The sequence below is a fragment of the Diuraphis noxia genome, unplaced genomic scaffold (assembly GCF_037042655.1).
Source record: "Diuraphis noxia isolate RWA-SAM2 unplaced genomic scaffold, SU_Dnox_SAM2 contig0003, whole genome shotgun sequence".
NCBI lineage: Eukaryota > Metazoa > Arthropoda > Insecta > Hemiptera > Aphididae > Diuraphis > Diuraphis noxia.
Window position 1 is genome coordinate 81,175,408 of NW_028301713.1, and position 22,649 is coordinate 81,198,056.

General features: G+C 26.7%; 2 protein-coding genes and 1 long non-coding RNA gene across 6 annotated transcripts; 2 read left to right on the plus strand and 1 right to left on the minus strand.

Annotated features, from left to right (window-relative positions):
- Nucleotides 1–283: 283 nt before the first annotated feature.
- LOC107169922 (dystrophin-related protein 2-like) lies at nt 284–20,827 on the minus strand. Of its 4 annotated transcripts, none has more exons than XM_089224587.1 (10): nt 20,502–20,827; nt 20,123–20,430; nt 16,075–16,276; nt 15,584–15,830; nt 15,400–15,511; nt 13,885–14,048; nt 13,680–13,804; nt 8,923–9,021; nt 4,555–4,669; nt 284–1,646 (listed from the first exon to the last, which is right to left on the minus strand). In XM_089224587.1, the coding sequence occupies exons 2-10, from the start codon at nt 20,253–20,255 to the stop codon at nt 1,050–1,052; spliced, it is 1,794 nt and encodes a 597-aa protein (XP_089080713.1). In that variant the 5' UTR covers nt 20,256–20,430; nt 20,502–20,827; the 3' UTR covers nt 284–1,049. The 4 variants fall into 4 exon arrangements, with proteins under 4 accessions (XP_089080713.1, XP_089080714.1, XP_089080715.1 ...); XM_089224588.1 differs by having other exon boundaries at nt 20,123–20,264; nt 20,446–20,827; XM_089224589.1 differs by lacking the exon at nt 20,123–20,430 and having other exon boundaries at nt 20,446–20,827.
- LOC149057855 (uncharacterized) lies at nt 9,879–13,669 on the plus strand. Its single transcript, XR_016191158.1, has 3 exons — nt 9,879–10,036; nt 10,103–10,213; nt 13,143–13,669. It is a non-coding gene; the product is annotated as an uncharacterized LOC149057855 (long non-coding RNA).
- On the plus strand, nt 17,751–19,154 carry LOC107170155 (guanine nucleotide-exchange factor SEC12). Its single transcript, XM_015520203.2, has one exon. The coding sequence runs from the start codon at nt 17,849–17,851 to the stop codon at nt 19,001–19,003; it is 1,155 nt and encodes a 384-aa protein (XP_015375689.2). The 5' UTR covers nt 17,751–17,848; the 3' UTR covers nt 19,004–19,154.
- Nucleotides 20,828–22,649: the final 1,822 nt, after the last annotated feature.

Sequence of the window (22,649 nt, forward strand, 5' to 3'; positions counted from 1 at the left end):
TACCGATGCCGGCAGCATAAACAGAACATTCTATAATGAAATAGAAATTAATTGTTCGTCATTAATTCACTCCAAATCATTGGCTCAACTTAGTGCCAAAGTGTTCTAAGCACCCACAAATTTTAATTTAGCACCATTTGTTTTTTAAGTCCACATTTAACAATTATTATTATAGTAAAATACAATCAATTTTGTATTTTTAAATCATGAAATATTTACCGAAAAAAAGTTATATAACTATGGTCTTCAGTTATGATATTAATTCGTTAAAAAATATTACATATTTCAATATAATTTTTAGACGTTTATTAGCACTAGCCACTAAGATACATAATACGGATAAATAGATTGCTATTATGAGAGCAATTTTTAGCGAATAGGTCACATCCAAATGCATCATATTATACACATGTACCTACGCAATGCAGGTTTATTAACTAGTAACTACTATTTACCGGTAAGCCCTCATGAGTATTAATTTATATATTTCATTTTTATCAATAATATGAAGTGTGTTAGAGTTTAAAAAGTTTTCAAGTGCCGATTATTGTAGATTCATAACTTATAAGAAATTTACAATTATAGCACTTCATGCTTTAAAGGTATTTTGGTACGCAATTCGTGTGCAACCATTTGTACTTATGTTTGAAAATTTTTTTAAACATTTTTACGATTTTAAGGTATCCAACTATTTTTTTTAAAAGACTAAATATATAATACAGATGTATATACTTTAAATAGGAACACATCTAAAAAAAAATATAAGAATATTTAAGTACATTTGAATTGGGAACAAAATAGAGTTTTATGAATTTTATAATAATATAATTGCAAAATATGTATTTTTTGAGTATCGTAATCGACTCTTAAAATATGTGCTCTTAATAATATACAAATAAATTAAAGTATTTTAAATATAGTAATACGTTATCATGCAAATTATAATAAATGTATATATATATATATTAGGTATACAATATATATTATAGAGTGCAGAATTAAATTTAATAGGAAAAAATAAACGCTAGTCGTTTTTTTTTTTTTTTAATCTAAGTCACGAGTTTCTGTAACTGGTCCAAAATCTTATCTAGTTCGGTGTGCAATTCGTCCATGTCCTTGTCGTCAGTTGGTTCTCTGGCATAGTCTCTGCTGGCGTTGAGCCACACCGACGACTGTTTGTTGACCGTAATGGAAATTTTGTCAGGAGACTTGGGCCCGCCGCCACCACCAGACGGCTTATTCAGGATGTCGGATAAGACCGACGATGGCGGTTCAGGCTCGGATCTGGCCGACACAGCGACGGAAACAGCAGCGTCGTTTTCTTTGTCGGTTTGGTCAGGTTTTTCGATATAAGTCCCGTCCAATTCTCGGTTATTGGCGGTGGCAATTTTCGGGCCCAACCAGTAAGAAAACTCGTTCGGTTCGGCGGCCAAACCTTGTGCAGCCGTCTTCTCGCCATACAACGTGCTGAGTGCATCCAGACCAGTACAGCTGTGCGTGGCGCGTGACGATGCCTCGGCAGAAAATATCGGACTCAGATTGACCGCGGCGATTCCGTCATCTTTACGGTCCAGTCTCGACACGATCAGCGGCGTGCTCTGCATACGCTTCATCTTTCCGCGTCCGAATGTACCGCTCAAATGGTTCTACAATATACATGGATACATGATAAGCTTTAATTTATTATTTTAATAAGTCGACAACACTATATTATTAATATATATTTTAACATCCATAAATTGACAATAGCCCAGAAGAGTTTTTTTTAAAATCAAAATCGTATGCAGTATCTCTATTCTATAATATTATGTGTTTACTAGTCACCCAAGATAACAAATTTGTTTTATCGTTCATTCGTTATGTATCTATTATTGGATTAAATAGATTATTCAAACTTAGTTATAGAAACTGGATAAGTGCTTGATACTAATAAGTAATAGTAACAGTAAAAAATATTAAGTATATCAACATAAACTATGAAAATAATTTTCAACTTTAAATAGATTTCTTAATTTAAAATCATAGTTAAAAACCACGTCAAGTAGCGTTTAGATAAATAATAACTCTGATATACAGACTGTACAGTACCTATAGGAGTTGGTACTGTAATGTAATTGTTAAATTTCAATTCAATGATAAATCATTGCATTTGATGAGAACCGGTTATAAGCAGACTATAATCATTTTTTGTAATCAAAGGTTATCAAACAATAATTTTAATAATAATTTTAGAACTTCAACAAATATTTGTATTTTATTTTTCATTTCCTTATTTATTTTGAAGTGCTGAGAATTTTCAATTTTGACGTCACATAAGTACCATTTAGATCCAATTAGCTAACAGAAACCTCATTAAAGTTAATAAGAAGATAATTAATTCTGCTAGAAAGTGTCTTCAGAATGAAAAATTTAAAAAATGTAGATAAGGATTCCTCTTAGCTGAACAGTAGATTCGTCAAGTGAGCTACAGTAATGATTGAAACAAAACCCAGAACAGGGTTAGAGTGAGTTTGGAGTCGTTTATGAAATCGTGTAGAAAATGACTGCCTCCTCAACTATTGTTTTCATATGGAGACCATTATGAAGAGCGTGCAGGTTAGAAATATATGGTGGAGCATTGGATAATCATCGGAGTGAAGTGTTTTGGAACGTTTAGATTCTGTTAGTATTAGATTTTTTGGCTGAACCCTACAGTTGAAGTCCTTACATCCAGACTGGTTTAAGTAGCGCTTTGTAGGTTATTAGTTTGGTGTTTAGAGTGGAGTAATTATTACTAATTAGCAGAGGTTTGAGCATACGTATGTGATTTTTAAAGGTTAGTCGTTTGGTTTAGAGGTGTTTCTTCCATGTGAGTCTTTTGTCAAGGAATAATTCTAAATATTTAACAGTGTCGGATGTGTGAATTAGTACATTGTTGAGAATAATGTTTGAACATGTTCCTTGTTTGAGTGTGAATATTGTGTGTATAGATTTGTTTTGGTTAATTTTCATCCAATCAATCATCATACCACCTGGATTGGTTAAGAATGTAATATAGTATATTATACTTTTATCATATTATATTATTGTTATTCGTTTTAAATGCCGATTTACTGTAGAATTATGTGAATAGGTTTGATGTATAAATAGGGGTATATTTCTGTTTTACAGGACACCCTTTTTTTGTTGCAATTATTGTTATTGAAACTTATGATTATGAAGTTAAGTATATACTGAAAAGTAAGGCTTATCATATAAAGTTAAAACTTCAGAACTAAGTCCATCCGCCCAATTCTGATTTCACCAACATTTTTTTCGACCAAAAACTGACAAAGTTCCCCAAAAAAATGGCCGAATTAGGGGTGTCTGGTAAATCAGATAAGTTTTACTAGATACTTATTATGAGTTTTCAATACTTAGCTATAAGAATTTAAAAAAAAATGAAAATTATGTGTGTAGAAAAAATTAGTAGTATAAAGCTTGATAAAAAAATTCAAAAATCTGCGGTAATTTGCTTTTGGACAACAATAAAATAAGAAAAACAATTTTGTCAATAGCTGGTTTTGCATAAAAATGTATGGTTTTATTTCAATTATAAGGAAAATTAATAGGCATTTTTTACTTTTGACCTCTCAAATACAAACTAGATTCACTTTCTTATTATTTACTATAAAATAGTATCATAAAAAAAAAAATCACTTATCTATGTAAAATCAATACATACATCCATCGTTTTACTCAGATTTGAAAAAAAAAACATTAATGTAAAACCAATAAATTCTTCAATCCGCTTTGAAGTAACTCTCAAAAACATTGGTTTAAAATTATCAGTGTTAAATGTAGTATAACTTGTAACTTCACTTTATACTATACTAACGTAATAACTCGACTTCACTCGTATGGGAATATTGGTGAATTTCGATTTGAGTATATCTCAGTATTATTGTAGCCTGTAAGTATCTCAATTCACGGGAAAATCTGCATCAGTGCACTTAGAATTTTATTATGAAATAGTTCGACCTAGATAGGCAAACTTAAGTCTCGGATTAGATTTAACCCTTGACATATTTTTTAACATGTTATAAACTCCTTACTATTTAAACTTTTTTCTAATATCTCTAAGAAAATGTCTAAGATTTACATCGAAATCAATTGATTAGTTTTTAAGTTCCTATATAGGCTACAAATATCGATTTGGTTTTAAGATACAGTTAAATTAATCGAAGTCATGTAAACGCGGTAATTTGATACACATTCTTGTGCCTGATCTGTCCGAGTTAACAATATGGTAACCATTTACATAAAAAAATTTCAATTTTCACCGTAAATCTCAAAACACTTGTTTAAGGACTTTATTAAAATGCAAATTTTGGACAATTCTGTCTTAACAGGTATTTACATCATAAAACTATAATGACTACATATTATACTCGTAGTTTCAGCGGTTCAGAATAGACCATGGTAAATAAATTAGGACAAGTTATTTTATAAATATAGATTATATAGACATAGTGACCTACACATAATATATGGTACTTATTTTAAAATATATCAATATATTAACTCTTAAGCCACCTTTAATTGTTTTAGACGTATCAACTGTCTTTCGATTTTGCTACGGTGTTGGTCTAAAAACGCTTCAAACTGAGAATCCCCTCGTTTCAGCGTATTGACTTCAATCTCCAACAGTCTGAAACATATTACAAGTTACATTGTATATTTTACATTGATAAAAAAAAAAAACGAAAAACTTAATACCATTAAGATTAATACATGAATACTAATTCCGATAAAATAATAAGTGTACGATAAAAAAAAAAAAAAAAAAACAAGTACTCGCTATGCTGATACAGTGGTCACCACGCGTTCACGCGCTCTTTGGACTCACAGTTAATTAACTCATTTGTCTAGTTTTTTTGTATTTTCTTTATTTAGAATGAGCAACCTATACATTTGGGACACAATAGGCTTATGTGGTTGATACATATAAATTAATTTTAATAATTGGTTACAATTAAAATAATTAAATATTACAGGGTATATACATGTTACGAGAAGTCATCCAGTAATGACAATCACTAATTGTCTTTTTTTTATTATTTATAAAATTATTTAAACAAAATTGGTGCCATTTCTACGGATTAGCTATTGGGAGGGGGTAAACAAGTAGGATACGACACCATTTCTGTTTTAGACGTCTGGGTGGGTTTCCAGGAATGGAAGAGATTTCGTATTAGGAACTTTTAATATAAAATTTTATATTTCAATTTTAGATTCTGAGCGGAACGATGAATGTATTAATTTTACCATGATGTGTGTTTTTATTTTATTTTATTTATTTTTTTTTTTTTTTTGTGTCTGTCATCACGTTTTGGGGCAGTAAAAGTGCTTCGATTTTTGACTTCAGTACCTCGTTTGATCAGAAAGTGAATCTAGTTGGTACTTTGGGGGGCAAAAGTAAAAAATTCTTAATACTTTTCTAAATAATCGAGAAAAACAAACTAAAAATTACGGGAAAAACGGGAAATTTTACGCACAATCAGTTTTCGACAAAATCGATTTTGGTTTTTGATGTAACATTTAAAAAAATGACCATAGATACATGAAATTTTCAACGAATGGTTATATAAGTATATTCTATTCACGATGCAATTTTCAAAAATTTTCGACTTAAGTTGAACTATTCATAGGCATTTGAAATTTTTGAACATTATAAGTTTTTTTTTAAATTAATATCGATAAAAATGTATTTGTTAGGCAGAAAAGCTTGAAAATGTAATACAAGGCTCTTAACATATTATTTTTACAATAGCAGTTGAAAAATAAAATAAATTCATAGTCACAATTTCTTTTTATAAGCATTCAAAGTTTAAATTTTGACAAAATACGTAAAAATCACGAAAATTCACAAATTATTTTATGCTAGAAATTCATAAAAAAATTTTCTTTTTAAATCTAAGATTTGAAAATTTAATACAAGATTCCTTAAAAGTTTTTCAATCTTTATCACATTTAAAAAGTCCACCCGAAATTCAAATTAAATTTTTATGAGCATTTGAAATTTAAATTTTTACAACATTGGATTTTCACTTTTAGCAAATTCCTTATTTTGGTGTAACTCTAAAACAAATGACCGCAGATACTTGAAATTTTCACTGAATGTTTATATAGGCATTTTATTTATTTGATAACATTTTAAAAATATTTAGATTTGTTTTGAGCTGTTTACTGACATTCTAATTTTTCAACTTTTTTAGTTTTTTTTTGTTCTATAAATATCGATAAAAAATTATTTATTCAGTAGAAAAGCTTGAAAATTTAATACAAGACTTCTAACACATTGTAACAATAGCACTTAAAAAATATTAAAAATACATAGGCACGATTTTTTTTTATAAGCATTTAAAGTTCAAATTTTGACTAAATACGTAAAAATTACGGCAATGTTCAAATTATCTTAGGTAGAAATTCATAACAGTTTTTCTTTTTAATTCTAAGATTTGAAAATTTTTAATTATCTATAATATATCCTAGAGTCTAGGACCTAGACAGATAAACCGTCTTCGCTCAGAATCATTTTTCGTATACAATGATATAATATCATTGGATTCAAATTTAATTCCATCCATTACAGTAACCCACTTGTAACCTACTGTACAGCAGAGCGACATCCACGACTTACCCGCCTTTTTTTAATTTTAATATTTGAAGTATTTTAGAATTTTAATGCTATACTCGTATTTTTCAAGTTTAGATGCTATTTTTTTCTAATTTACATAATAAACGTTTTAATTTGTATTTCTAATTTCCGCGAATCTAGTTTATAGTATGTTGTTTGTCATTTATTTTAATTAAATTATATTATTTGAATCTATAGAAAAAATAGAAAATACCTACATTTTTATTTATATGGAAATCGATTTTAAAGTAGTCTGGCGAATTGGCCTTTAGTAACAGTAAATAATTATGGCTCCTTATCAGTTGTACGAGCAGTATTTATACATTTTTGTCTAAAATATTCTGTAATATTCGTATGCAATTTTTTTTTTTTTTTTTTTAACTTGAAGAAGAATAAATTTTTTATTTTTGCTATTTTTTTATGTTTTTAGAGATAATTTTAAGATTTTCTATGTCATATTATAACGCTTATTCCAGTTATTTTTATTGCTATAAAATCCGAGCCTATTATATATTATTATTGTTGATGAATTGTTTATTGTTGAGTAATAGTCATTACTTTATAATCAATAATCATTGATATATTTTTTAAGTTCCCTAATCTTAAAAGAAATACCTACTTATAACATGTTTAAATTTGACCTTTTTAATATACTTACATATTAAAGAAGGATGTAATATATTTCCATGATTGTCTGATAAAATAGTTATTTTATGTTATAATACAATTATGCCGGGTTGCACTAAACATTTAATGAATAATCAAAAGAGAGCTAATGGTCCCTTAAAAAAGATTTAGTGATCCATTAAATTTAATCAATTTTTTACGCAAAACAGCATTACACTATTAAGCTTAAAATAATTATCAATTCATATTTTTATTATTTTAACATTTAGCTAAAAAAATATTTTGTTAAAATATATAACAGATCAAACGAAAATAATACGCGGTACTTTGATAAAATATATAGATATTATTATTTATGAATGTATAAACATTTATAGAGGTCGTGATACCCGCATGTGTTGTCTCCGTCTTAAAAGTGCGTAATATAGCAAAATTTACACACTGCGGAACGAGTGCAGCTCTGTTAGTTTAAAATTGAGAGTGAATTGACTACCTACTAATAAAATTTCTAATATTAGCTATGAAAAACAAATTTTTATAAATTTATATCTGAAAAATAATTTACAAAATTTGAAAATTTTCTCATGGCTATATAATTATTTATTGAAAATTTCAAAGTTATTTGTTTTTGAATTACAGCAAAATATCAAAAACTGATAAATGGAAAATCACTAAATATTGTAGAAAATCTAATATCGTATTTTTTTTTTTAAATTCAAACGATCACAAAAAAATTAATATTACATTAGATAATTATTTATTTTTTTATTTTTAAGTTAAAACGAATCGTGAAGAATCTTCCATTCGAATCCCTGACGTTAGCTAAGGAAAGAACATTTTTACGAATTTCAACTAAAAACTAACCTTGAGATTTTGATGAATTTTGTCAAAAATCAAACTTTAAATTCATAGATAAAATAATCGTGTCTAATTATGTTCAATATTTTTGAACCCCTATTATATGAGGAATCTTAAATTAAATTTTCAAGCTTTTTTATTGAGTGAGTGTTTTTATTCTGAATTAATTTTAGCAAAATGACTAAATTCGAAAAATGTTAACACATATAATACATAAATAAATATTTCCTTATATGGAAAATGACAATACATATATTTTGTGAAAGTTTCCAGTGTCTGCGGTTTTTAGTTTTTGAGTAATATTAAAAATTGATTTTGTGTAAAAATTACTATTTTTTACCCACTTTTTAATCAACATACTAACTAATGGGAATTTTCAACTTTTACCTCTCAAAAGTTTTATCTAAATTCACTTTTCTATCAGAATAGGTTCTGATGTTGAAAAATGAAGTCAAATGTAATCACCAAATGCTGATGACAGACAGAAAAAAATACACATTATTGTAAAATCAGTAAATTTATCGCAAAGCTCAAAATCTAAAATCTCCAAGTGTAATAATTCAAGTTAAATATTTTTCATATTCTTGCATGCACTTTTAATTTTAAATACCTGAGAACTATTCCAATAAAATATTTAATTAAGTTTATTTGTGTTTGTTATTGATGCGTAATATAATTCAATGGATGAAGTTATTTTTAAATATATGCAATTTTCTGTACAACCTAAAGTAATTATTTACTATATTAAAAATTAACCAAATCATATAATATGTCTTTACCTATTTTCTCTTTCTATTTGTGATATAACACTCTGCAATTCTTGACGAGGTGATTTAACTGTGATGGAATCAATTGAGATACTACTGAATTCTTTAGCACTAAAAAACAAATTTAAAAAAAGTTTAATACAAAGCACGCCATGTCAAAGTAAAATATTTTTGTATTTACATGCTTCATCAAGTGTTAATAAAAGTTGTTCATAATTATCTAAGTATATATAAGCGGAAGGCAAAGGGAATACAAATCTTGAAAATTTTTCATGATATTTATTTATTTTCACCTAATTTACTTTTTTGTTACCATTTTGATAAATATTATATAAACTGTGCAGTGGCGCACAGAGGTATTTTAAGAGCACAAGCAGTTTAAAAAAAGTAAGTCACCCACTGCCCCAATTTTTAATTTATACAAAATATTTTCACTTATTAATCACTATATTTATCCAAAAAACCCCCTTCATATTAACATTTTTTTTTAAATGTAATGTATACAAAATAACATATTATTATATAATTACCCATATAAAAGTACTTTAAAAGAGTGAAAACAAGACAAAATAATGTAATCTTGAGGGTTAAAAAATAATAATTTAGGTAGTAGATAGTACAACTAAAAACAATATCAACAGTTTATAATACATTTCAAGAGTTTTAATTTCATAGCAAAAAAATTTTTTTTTTGTTGAAATTATTAGTAATTAGTAATTACTAATTACCTTTATCATAATGAAAACATTTTTTTTTATTATACTAAAGTTATTCAGATAATGATTAAATATAAGTATAAAAAATAAATATTTATGAATTAAAACAATTAAAAATAATTTTTGTAGGTACGCTATATTCTAATAACTTAATACTTCACTTGTGTTATCAATTATTTATTACCAATGACCTCGTCTTGTTTAATGCAATAATTAAGATAAATTAAACGAACCAGCTAAAAATCGAATCAATATCTTTAGATAGACCTACTAGAAATCTTCTTCTCTCTTATAGTATTCCTACTACAATTTTTTTTCTAAAATAAATAATATACTATTCAATATTAATTTCAGTTTTTATATAAAAATAAACAACCAGAAAAATATTTATTGCAAATATTTGTAATATGGTAAGACACATTTGATAAATTTCTTTTAAAGTACTCAATTTTTGTTTTTTTTTTTGTTATATATAGGATAATTTAATTTATGCACAAACAAATTCAATTATAGCTGATATTCATAATAACCGACAAGAATGTGAAGAAATAATGCAATATGTTCTTCAACAAAATATTTTACGAACAGTGAGTTTTACCAAGTTCTTCAAACATTATAATAATTTATCTTATTCTAATTTAATTTAAAAAAAAAATATATATATATATAGGGTGATTCATGAGGCGTAAAACACTCATTATTTATAAAAACTATTTACTTTTTTCAAATTTTTTTTTTTCAAAATTTTTGATACATGCTGTTCTAAAACTATATAAATTTTTAAGATTTTTCACCCTTATATTTATTAGGTAAACCACTATCAACTTTTGATTTTTAAATTGCAACCTATATTAAAAATATAATAAATTAATAAGGCTATTTTTTTAAATAAATTTTCACGTTTAAATTTTCATTTTTCGTTAATCCATTGACGAGATATAGTCTCTCAAAGTTGGATGGTTTTGGAGTGGTGTTTGTCCTGTGTAAATATGTTTACCTATTTTTGGGCACAACTTAGGCTTAACTATCGTACTTACTGAATTTATTTGAAAAGTGTATTATGTTTTACGCTAGAGTACAAACATCCCAATTGCTGCGGCCGCGGTACTGACATGGTATAACACATTTATACACAAACACCACCCCAAAACCATCCAACTTTGAGATTACTCGTCAACGGTTTAACAAAAAATGAAAATTTAAACGTGAAAATTCATTAAAAAAAATAGCCTTATTAATTTATAATATTGTAAATATAGGTTGCCATTTAAAAATAAAAAGTTGATAGTGCTTTACCTAATAAAAATAAGGGTGAAAAATATTAAAAATTCATATAGCATAGATCTAAAATTTTGAAAAAAGTAAATAGTTTTTATAAATAATGAGTGTTTTACACCTCATGAATCACTCTGTATATAAATTAATTGATGAATTTTTTTATGTTAAAAACTAAGAATTTTTTCCAAATTATTTAAAAAAAACTCAAATATAAGATTATCTAGTCATTTCATAAATAATATTAAAATCTTCATCTGACTATAATTAAATATTAATATAAAGAAATAAAATAAGAATAGTCATTCAAACAATTTTCGATTTAAATAATTCTTAAATATTTTATTAATTGATTTAAACTTATTTGGAATCCTTTAATCATATTTAATGTATACTATGTAAATACCAACAATTTTAAAACAATTTATTTAGTAGGAAGGCAGTCCATCTGTCAAAACCTAGGGGGATGACAATCAAAAAACTTAAAAAACTAAGAATCAACAAAATTACTTTTATTAAGTAACAAAATAAACATAAATTTTAGATATAACAATAATAATATTTTAAACAAAAACCATTAATTGCGTTTTTATAACCTAAATTTTTCAACAAACTTGGCAAATCTAGGAGAACAGGGGGGTAACTGCCGCCCTTCATAACACTGAACATTTAGTATAAAAATATTTTATACTTTTTTTTAGATTAAATGAAAATATAAAAATAAATTTTATAGAAAAATGAGCTATAAGTTTCATTTATTATTACTCCTTTTTTGAAAATGGATTGAACTCAATTTAAGATTAGGTAATAGTTATATTTTTTTTAAATGTTGGCGGATATTGTTATTTCACAATGTAAATTATATTTTCTATTTTTATTTAATACATTTTATGGTAATTGTTTGTTATTGTCCCGCCAGTATACTGTATACAATTTCTCTCTCCGCTACTCTTGTATGCTATTGTACTGCCGTATAGTTGTATTAGTGTGTCATTATTGTTCATACAGTTTTTTAACTTAACCTATAAAATTTTAGTAAATTACAGTTGTTTTTAACAATGATACTGATATCACATTTTTACAAAATAATAATGTAATTAAAGTAAGTGAAATGTGTGAAAGTTGCTATATAATGTTTGTTAAGGGAGCAATGGCAGTGTCGGTAAATAAGTTGTCGGAAGGTAAAGGGTTTAAAAGTTAATAATTGGCTACTTGATTCTAGACTACCAACACACACAATTGTTCATTTCATATAATACTGGGCCCAAGCCCCAAGAAATGCCTTCAGTAACATTTTGTAAAATATGACCTAACCTAACCTATTTATAGCAGAGATCAACAAACAAGTACCCATTTTGTTATTAACTATTATAATTGAGATTTACTATTCTAATTTGTATGTTTTTATTTTTAGAGTAAGGTTGTTATTAGAACTTAGAAGGAATATATTATGTGATCGCAGAGAATTTTTTTTTATAAGTGGATATTGAATACTTTTGTTTTACTCCCCCTTCCACCCTCCATAATTTGTATTAGTTTGTGCCTCTGGATACGACATGGTAACATTTATTATACATGAAATGGCAGCAATAACAAAAATAAATAATATATGTATACAAAAAAAAAAGATAACTGACAATACATGAGTATGACAAAAATTAGTTTTTCCATACCATATATGTAGCTGATTGATTGACATAGTATTCAGCCGAATGACTGTAATTGATTAATGAAGTACCTAAGTAAATCATGTATTTTTATCATTAAAAAAAGAAATTTAATATTCATAACTAAAATATTACAATAATTTTTCTAGGGTGGTGACATGAACAAAATACACACATTATTGTAAAATCAATACATTCAATGCCACACTTAGAATCTAATATCCTAACATACAATAATTAATAACTTTTATCAAAACTTGTAATCTAAATATTTGTATGTGTTTACAAACATTTAAATATTTAAAAAAATTTTTTTCATCAAAATTAATTTTACATAATTATTTACATAATTTCAAATATTAAATACCATTAATCAGTCGCAGCGTACACTTGAGGAGGGTGGTATTTTTCGATTATATGTATAGATGTATAAAAATGAATCATACAATTTAACAAATATTTTGATTTATATGTATAAACATATAATTTTGTTATTTCCCCCTTCTCACATTGAAAATATCTGAGTACACCACTGTCATTACTTATTTACTTATCATGTAAATTACATTTTTAGCCTGCCAACCGAATTACAATAGATTATTCACAAGATGATTATAGAAATATGATTGTTACAAGATCAACTATTTCAAGCATTAAAAAATCAAAGAAGAAAAAGCCATCTCAAAAAATATGAAAAACAATATAAAAATACTAAAATAAATACAACATTGAATTTTATTTTAGTATTAACATATTTAAAAAAAATATGTTACAAGATATATAATATACTCGTGCACTATTATCATGTATTTAAGTTATTTAAATTTATATTCCCATTTCTATGTGATAAACAATGAATAGTTATATATACTCTGTTCCATGAGAAAACATGTTTGTACTGCTAAAGCCCCCATTGCCTATAGTATTTTTTTAAAAATAAGAATACTATATGAATAAGATTATGCACCACAGAATGATTTGTTCAATGTAATTAATATAATAATTAATAATAATAATACCTTATATTTTTTTTTAATTTGCTTTTTATTATAAAATAATTATAGCAATAATAATAATAATAATAATAATATTATATATGAATTATATTTACTTTTTTTTTGTTTCAATAACATCAATTGGCATTTCAACAGGTAGATATCGAATTTTTGATGTTAAACCAAAAATTCTTCCTAAATAGGACTTTAAGTATTGTGTGTATAACTGTTGAGGTGTTTCCTAAAAATTACAATTCAATTTAATTTTAAACTCTAAATTAGTAAGGTTTCTTTTAGGAAAATGTAATGTATAATACAAACCAGCCAGCAATATTCTTGCATAGCATGTTTTAATTTATGTTTTTTGTTAGTAGCACCAATCAGAAAACAGTTTTGGCATTGATTGTAATTTACACATTTTAGACAAAAATAGCGCAAACCTTTCACAGGTAATTTGCAAACTTTACAGTTCACTTCATGGTTGACTGAAAAAAAAATGTTTTTATTAAGGGTATTAAAGCCAACACGTTTTAAGTACAAAAATTTGCTATACAGGAAATCTGTCATGCATCATGAAATAGAAAGTCTGATAGTTTTTTTTCTTTATAAACCAACACTTCATGCTGGTTAGATTGAAAACTGATTTCAAAAAGTTTTAACACACATTTTTAAGTTTATAAAATGCTTTTTTTTTGCTATGCTATTTATTAAAGTAAATTTTAAAAAACCAACCTGAATTAAGATATGCTCTTTTAAATTAAATAAAAGAGTAATCAATGTTTAACTATTCTATGAGGCATGATTGTTTTTCCAAAACAGTAATTTTTGATTATATTTTTTGTAAGGTTTAATATATGGTCATCAAAAAACTAGGAATCATTTGAATATTTGTACTCCAATAGAAGGCCCCAAAAGCTTTAAGTGAATGTCATATGCGAATGTGATGTCTTTCGCTGACTAACATATAATATACAAGCATTTACATTCAGCAATTTTGATGTGGTATTGGTAGCTTAAATATGACAAAACAATAAACTTAAAGGCACTTAACTGAATTATAGAGTAATTTTGTTTTGAACATATAAACATTTTTTATGAAATATCTAAATACTAATATTTTACATACTTGTAACTTGTAAATTTAAATGCCATACAAAACCAAAGAGACAACACAAATAATGTTCTTATTTCTTAGTTGGGAAATAGATATCATTCTAATATCTAAGCCAATAACACAAAATTAAAACTGCTGAACTAAAATTAGATATATTTTACATTTGTATGATAGAACCAACACAATAACACAAACATGACAATATGTGAAAGTATATTTTGTTATCTATTATTATCATAAAATACAATTCAAATTGACAATGTTTACAATAAAAACAAGTGTTTAGAACTATTTTGTAAATCTGTGCTTAAGTATTTTTTTTAAGTCCTCCCAGAACAAAAAAAAATATTCTAAATACAAGTCTTGAGTTTATTTATAAATGCATATATCTGGCTAGACATGTAAATTATGTCTAAGAATATGAAAATACAATATAGACTTAGTTCTAAAGTTTATTAATTTATTAATAATTTAAAAATAAAATGTATACCCACATAATAAACCTTAAACACTACCAATTGGGTATTTGCACACAAAAATAATTTGTGTGTTATATTATGTGGATCAAAAGTCAACTTGAACTCTGAATTTTATAATAAACAACATACTAATGTTATGAATTGTGGTCTGATTTATATCAGACTTAAAAACATGCACATATTTTGACTAAAACATGATTGGAAAAAACCATTCATAATCCTAATTCCATTAATTAACCTTACCATTTTCTGCCATTTTTATTCTATACAATATTTGTAACCATTCTAATACTGGTGGCTCAGTCATAAACCACTGCATAAATTCTGCTTCAGTCATATAATTTGGGTTGTTTAACTGAAAAATTAAATAGAAAAAATGATATTACACATAATTGTTAAAACAACTTGTTTATTATTAATTATTTACATTTTGGAAGCAATTAACAATAATGTTGTTAATGGAAGAGGACTCAAATACACTGTTTTCTGATAAAAAGTTTAGTAATAAACTGAGATCCCTTAAAAAATTTCTAAAACATTCTTTTGTTAATCCAAGTTCATTGTTAAGGCAATTTAACTGGAACATATAACCCAATCGTACACGAAGTCTATCACATGATAAACAAGCTATGACATTCAGTGCAGATCTTAAGTTGATTTGTTTATTTGTATACCTAAAAAAATATTTTAAACAGCATTATTAGTTATTGTACAACAAACATATTATTTAAAATTGACCAATGAAGATGAAGTATAATAGAGTTATGCATATCATATTATCATGTAATATATTTATTCTATATTAACGATCACTGTCTATACAAAATAATTAAACATAAATTCATAAATAAATAATAATGAAATTAATTCAAATCGCAAAGATGTACAATTTTTAAATATAAAAATATAAAAACTCACTTTGAAAATATTTGACCCAACAACTGAACTAAAACTTTAGATACTATTTCTCCATCAAAGGTTAAATCTGAGTGCTCCTTTTGAACCGCAAAATAGATATCAGATACAATATCATCTAACATAACCTTATCAATGAGATTTAGGTTTTTTCCTTTATGCTGTTCATAAACACCATTTATTACATATAATGATACTTTATCCACTAAAATATAAAGAAAGATTATTAAAAATTAATATTTGCATAGGTAGCTAAATTTGTACAAAATAAAAATATAAGCACAAATATATCATAGTTAAATGTGTTTAAAGTAGTTAATAAATAATAAATAGTGGCTTGGCATGACATGTTGGCTGCTGCCAATCGGGGAATGTGACTGGGAGTAAGTAACGGCACAGCTACTACCTCCCGGATGAGTGATCACCCAGGTTCATAGTAGTTAAAAACTTTGCCATACATACCCGTGTTTGCTACCTACCGTAACAACCATAAAAACAATCTACCATACCAAAACCTTATCCCTACAACAGCTAATGGCCTTAGTCGCCGGGCTTAAGATCAATAAAAAAAAATAATAATAATAATAATAATTAAAATTATTTACGAATGAAAAAATCAGTTTCTATCAAATTTTATATATTATAAAATTATTTCTAGATAAATGTATACTACATAGGTATGAGTACCTATATACTCTATATAAAACCTTTCTTTAAAGACAAAAAAATTTCCTATTTCAGTTTTAAATCATATTATTATTTAATTCATTAAATTTAGATTACCAAATTAATTAATTTAAAATTCTAAAAATGCAATCAAGTTAATTTGGGAACAATTAGGGATCTCTTTAACATAGGGACAATTTTAGTAAAAATACTAAGGGTTCTTAAAGCTATGCATTTTTTCATTTTAGTTTTTTTTTGAAAAGAGAAATTTTAGATACATATACACGAACATTATTTGAGGGTGCTAATTAGTAATTCAGAGTGCTAATACACTCTAAGCCCCCTCCCCCATTTGCGCCTATGCTCATCAACATGTTAAAAAAGTAGGGTCAATTTAAACAAAGTCTGAAATCAATAACTATGTTACATATATATTTAATCACTTATAAATTATTGTAGAATTATATCTCCAAAAATTATCATGCATTATTACTAGTACTATAATTAATTTACTAATCTATTAGTAGCTAAATTCACAGTATAGTACAGACACTACCTTACAACATACTATAGCTGATGCCTGATATACTCAGTAGGTAAAGTACATTATCCTATATAGAATATTAATGATATTATTAACTTTTATAATATAGTGGTAAAATTAATATTTATAAATTAAATGGTTAACATATTAGTATATTTTAAGTACCTAATGTTTTAAAATTATTATATTTGAAATTTTGAATATCATTTATATTTAAAAGAGTTCTGGAGGAAAATCGAGCATTCAAGATGTCGTCGCAAGTCGCAATATGACCATATAAGTAGTAGGTACTAGGAACCTACTAGCAAAAATGCAAAATATAAAAATAGTCAGGTTCCTAAAACGGTAATTATTCTACTTTCTAAATATTTTGCAAGCTATATTAGTTTTGTTTTCCAAAACAATTATTATTAAAACATGAAGTACTTCTAAAATGTTAGCACTGGTCTTCTTATCAATATATAATGATAAAAACGATAACATTTTGACATCAAAGCAAAATACTAAACAACATAAAAAATATTCCAAAATTCTGAATTCAACTAATTAAATTAGCAATTTATAACTATGGGAAGCATGTCTCAAGTGGTCACATCAACAAATCTGCCAATGTATTCAATTCAAACGTTTCTCAAGAACTATATACTGGTTGCTGGTGGTGGCGGTTCTAGCAAAACTGGCATTGCTAATGGATTTGAAGTATTCAAGCTTAACAGAGATGGTAAAACTATATCAATGACAAAAGTAATTCGTCACGATAGCGGTCCAAATGTAATTATGAACTGTTGTACAAATATAAGAGGCAATACAGTCTATATTGCAGCAAATGAGAATGATGGATGTCGACAATATATGGCTGATATCATAATAGAACCAACATTTCATAATGGTAAAGCAGGTAAAGATATTAATTTTAAAATAACAACAGGAGATTCGTTATTAACAGACTTCAGTGAAGATGAACCCTTACAAAGGATTGTGAAAATTAATAATGATGGCAATTTTATGGTGACCGGAGGTACCGATGGATGCATTCGACTTTGGAACTTTCCAATAGTTAAATCAAAAGATACTAAAGATACTAGACCATTGAAAGAATATAAATGTCATACTAAAGAAATTGATGACATAGATATAAGTTCCGATGGGAAATTCATAGTAAGTGTTGCAAAAGATGGAAAAGCTTATCATTGGAATACTGTTACTAATGAACGGTCAACACTTATTCATTCAGATCCAGATAATGATAAACAAATATTCAAAAGATGTAAATTTGGTGTAATTGGAAATAAACCAATTTATAACATATATACAATTTCAAATGGTCCTAAACAAAAATCTAACTTACAGCGATGGTCGGTAAAGAATAAAATAATTTATGAATTATTGTTTTCTGAGCCCACGTCAGCATTAGCAGTGCGTCAAGATGGATTATATATAGCCGTAGGTACAATGTACTCAGGAAGTGTTAGTATACATGAAGCAAGAGACTTAAATATGATTTATAATATTAAACAAGCTCATGCTATGTTTGTAACGGGCCTAGAATTTTTGAATAAAGATTTAATGCCAGATATGAAAGCAGCAGTATTATCAATATCAGTAGACAACCGCGTGTGTCTTCATAATGTACCATCTATACAATTAGTCTCATATTGGAAAATGCTCATTATAATACATTTCATTCTACTACTATTTTATTTTATAATATTTATCTTGTGATTAAATGTTAGAACTCAAAACTTTGGTATATATTTATTTGTTATTGTTATAAATCTTTAAAAATTATGCTCATTATTGTCAACTATTCCATATTTTTAATTAAATCCAAATAATTTAAAAATAGAGTTATGACTAATTTTTATACCAACAACTTGTGTATTTTTTATTATTTTATAAATATTTCATTATATGAACCATTGTCAGTTTCTGACCAAATCGAGCCTATTATATTATATTAATATAACTAGTAAAAACCGTACCTACACAGAGAATAACTTTTGTACCTAATAACAGGAATAGCTGAATTAGCTGAATGTAATTATTGTCAAGTGCCTATAAAACATGAAAGATACCTACCTAATAACCCACTAAAATAATACACAGCATTTTAAAGATTATCATTGATATTACATAATCAATGGTACATAATCAAAACAAATCTTGAATATAATTGACTATTAATTATTCTGATATTTCACAAATTAGTAGATACCTAATAATTGAAAAAAATCTATGTATCAAACCTAGATGCTGGAAAAAGTTCAATGAAACTAAGTGAACCATACATGTACCTAGTTAAATTATAAAAATTTAAATTTATAGGAATCAATTTAGGTAGGTACTTACATTTATCTAGATAAACTTGAAATAAAATATTACAAGAGAATTTACTTAAATACCTATTCATAATTAGTAAATTTAAATTTAAAACAAATAGGTACCTACTAGATTATAATTCTGGTTATAATATTGTACCTATATAAAATGTTTTCTGAACATAGGTAGTACAAATTAAATACACTTGTATTTATTTTATTAGTTTAATATGAACAAAATGCAGTGTTAACTCATTTACAAAATGGTTCAGTTTTGAAGATACACAATATATTTATTATATTTTAAGACAATTAATACTAGGTACAGCCAAAATCTAAACCGGAAGATATAACAAGTAACCATGTAGGTACCTCAAGTTTCAAGCATAAATACCTACCTATTATTTAAAAGCATCTGAAAAACATAATCAAATAGGCAACTCGCTCATAATTTCATATGTATATAAAACCCTGGACTAAGACATAAGTAGGTAATTTGGTATATAAAGAAATGTGGACTTACAGCTAGTGTATTTTTGCAAGACAGTCAATTTCAGAGCAATACGATACGGCATATACTTGACGTTGTTGTAGCTGTTCAAAGATTCTGACATGCGATCATACACATCTGACACGGTTGTCAATATTCTAGTCATTGTGTGTACCTATGTAGTAAACCAAAACGATTTGAAACTCACCGAGCCACCAAAATGGACACCTAACTGGTAACTAATAGTCTACGAGTGATCACTGCTTGCGGACGAGTGGGACGAAAAACGTTATGAAAAAACTACCGGCTGTCAGGTTCGCGGCCGCCAAATGGATCAATATCTGTAATCAAAGTACCTCTTGTTCGATTAGTCCACGTCCGGTAGGGTTCGATATCCAAGATCGGATATTACAATTATTTAGGTACGACTAGATTGAAGAGTGAAGACGCAGTGACCATTGGACATGAAAAAACACGATATTCAAATATCCGTACGATTGAAGAATACTAAGTAGGTATGTACTAACGAGTAACGAGTGCGGGCGTACGGCATTATAATTTTGTTTTTACAGACAACCGCGAACAGGCAATATAAATATCATAGATTAAACATTAAAGAATACGTCTAAAACCTGATCAATATAATATCACAAGCAAACGAGATCCTAATCGGCAAGACGGTAATCGCCAGGAATTAGTAATGTACAATATTATATTATAGTGACTATACTACGATAAATTTACAATTTTTAACGGTTACAAACGACTGATAAGAACGACGATGTTCGAAATTTTAGTCAACATTTATGATTGTTGTTGTGAAACTGCACTTGTCACTCCATAAACCACCTGCGTCCGTCATGGACGTGAAAAATAAAACGACGACATGTCGTTTTAAATGATTCCGCTAGAGGTCACTGCCAAAATCGCTATTTATTTATTATGAATTTAATGTTTAAGAGGACGTGATACCCGCATAATAATATGTTGTCTCCGTCTTACAAGTGCATTATATTATATTTATATTATTATGGTAAATCATAGATTTATATGTCTATGTGGTAAATGCGTAAATGTTACGTTCAGCAGAACACGTGTAGCTCCGTTAGCTTAAAAATTAGAGTGAACTGACCTCTTATGAAATTTAAATTTAAGATTATTATCTAGACAACCTCATATGCTTTTTATTATATTTAAATTTTAAAGCAAGTTATGAATATTTTAAGATGCACAAAAAATTTACAATTTTAAAATACTCATAACTCGCTTTAAATGTAATATACATATAATAAAAAGCATATGAGGTTATCTAGATAATAATCTTACCTTAAAATTTTATAAGAGGTCAGTTCACTCTACATTTTAAACTAACGGAGCTACACGTGTTCTGCTGAACGTATAATTTACTATATTATAATGCACTTGTAAGACGGAGACAACACATACGGGTATCATGTCCTCTTAAACCATAATATTACTTTGATCTAATAGGTATTTAGGTACCTGCCTAGGTTGGCATCTATAATAATTCTTTATGTAGCTATAATATTAAGTAGTTATAAAGCATATAGCCTAACCTAACCTATATCCTATGACCGATAAGCATTAAAACCAAAGATATATTTTGCACTATAAATAGTATTCATGTAGTTTAAGAATTTAAAACCGATTTAATTTCAAGCCGTTTAAACGCCATCATAGAAACGTAGTAACGGATAGTCTATATGTATACTCTATATATAACGTATTGCTTAGGTAGGTATCTGCTTAATTTTCTGTTAAAATAATGATTATTGAATTATAGATAGTCCGATAGATAAATTGAAAGTATAGCCGTATAGGTAGGCGAACAGCCGATTAAATGAGTAAACGATCAAGCAAATAATAATGTTTTATTCTTTTATTAGATATAAGACATAACACATAGGTATTACCGTATAATAATACTATAATGTTGGTATTATATATTTATATCTATTTAGTAGATAATTAATTTGAATGCAAATATGCAATACGCATTATTTTTTGTGAAGTCGCTTTACAAGTACCTATATAAATACAAAATTAATTTCAGACATCAGAGAATTGAAAACTAAAATTTTAAATTTCCATTTTATTTATATCTTTCTTATGATTTTAGATTCTGAGCGGAGCGATGAATATATTGATTTTACAATTATGTGTGTTTTTTTGTGTCTGTGTACGCGGTAAGTCGTTGAAATAATTAATAATTAAATTTACAACTCCAGTAGCTATTCCGGTTGGAAAGTGAATCTAGTTGGTAGTTGGTGCATTAGAAGGTCAAAATTTCAAAATTCTCAGTAGTTTTCAAAAGCACCGTGAAAAACAAAAAATAAGGAAAAACGGGAATATTTTTACTCAAAATCAATTTTTGAGAAAATTGATTTTAGATATTGGTGTAAGTCTATAAAAAATTACCATAAACGCATGAAATTCTCACTAAATGGTTATAACTGGCATTTTATATACTTGATAACATTTTCAAAATATTTCAACAATTTTTAAATTATGTATAGACAATAGACATTTAAAATTTTCT

Coding starts and splice junctions, on each gene's coding strand:
- LOC107170155 (XM_015520203.2), top strand. CDS start 17,849: ATGGGAAGCATGTCTCAAGTGGTCACATCAACAAATCTGCCAATGTAT.
- LOC107169922 (XM_089224587.1), bottom strand. CDS start 20,255: ATGACTAGAATATTGACAACCGTGTCAGATGTGTATGATCGCATGTCA. Junction 15,831..16,074: donor TTGGGTCAAATATTTTCAAA/GTGAGTTTTTAT, acceptor ATATTTTTTTAG/GTATACAAATAAACAAATCA. Junction 15,512..15,583: donor TTGTTAATTGCTTCCAAAAT/GTAAATAATTAA, acceptor TTAATTTTTCAG/TTAAACAACCCAAATTATAT.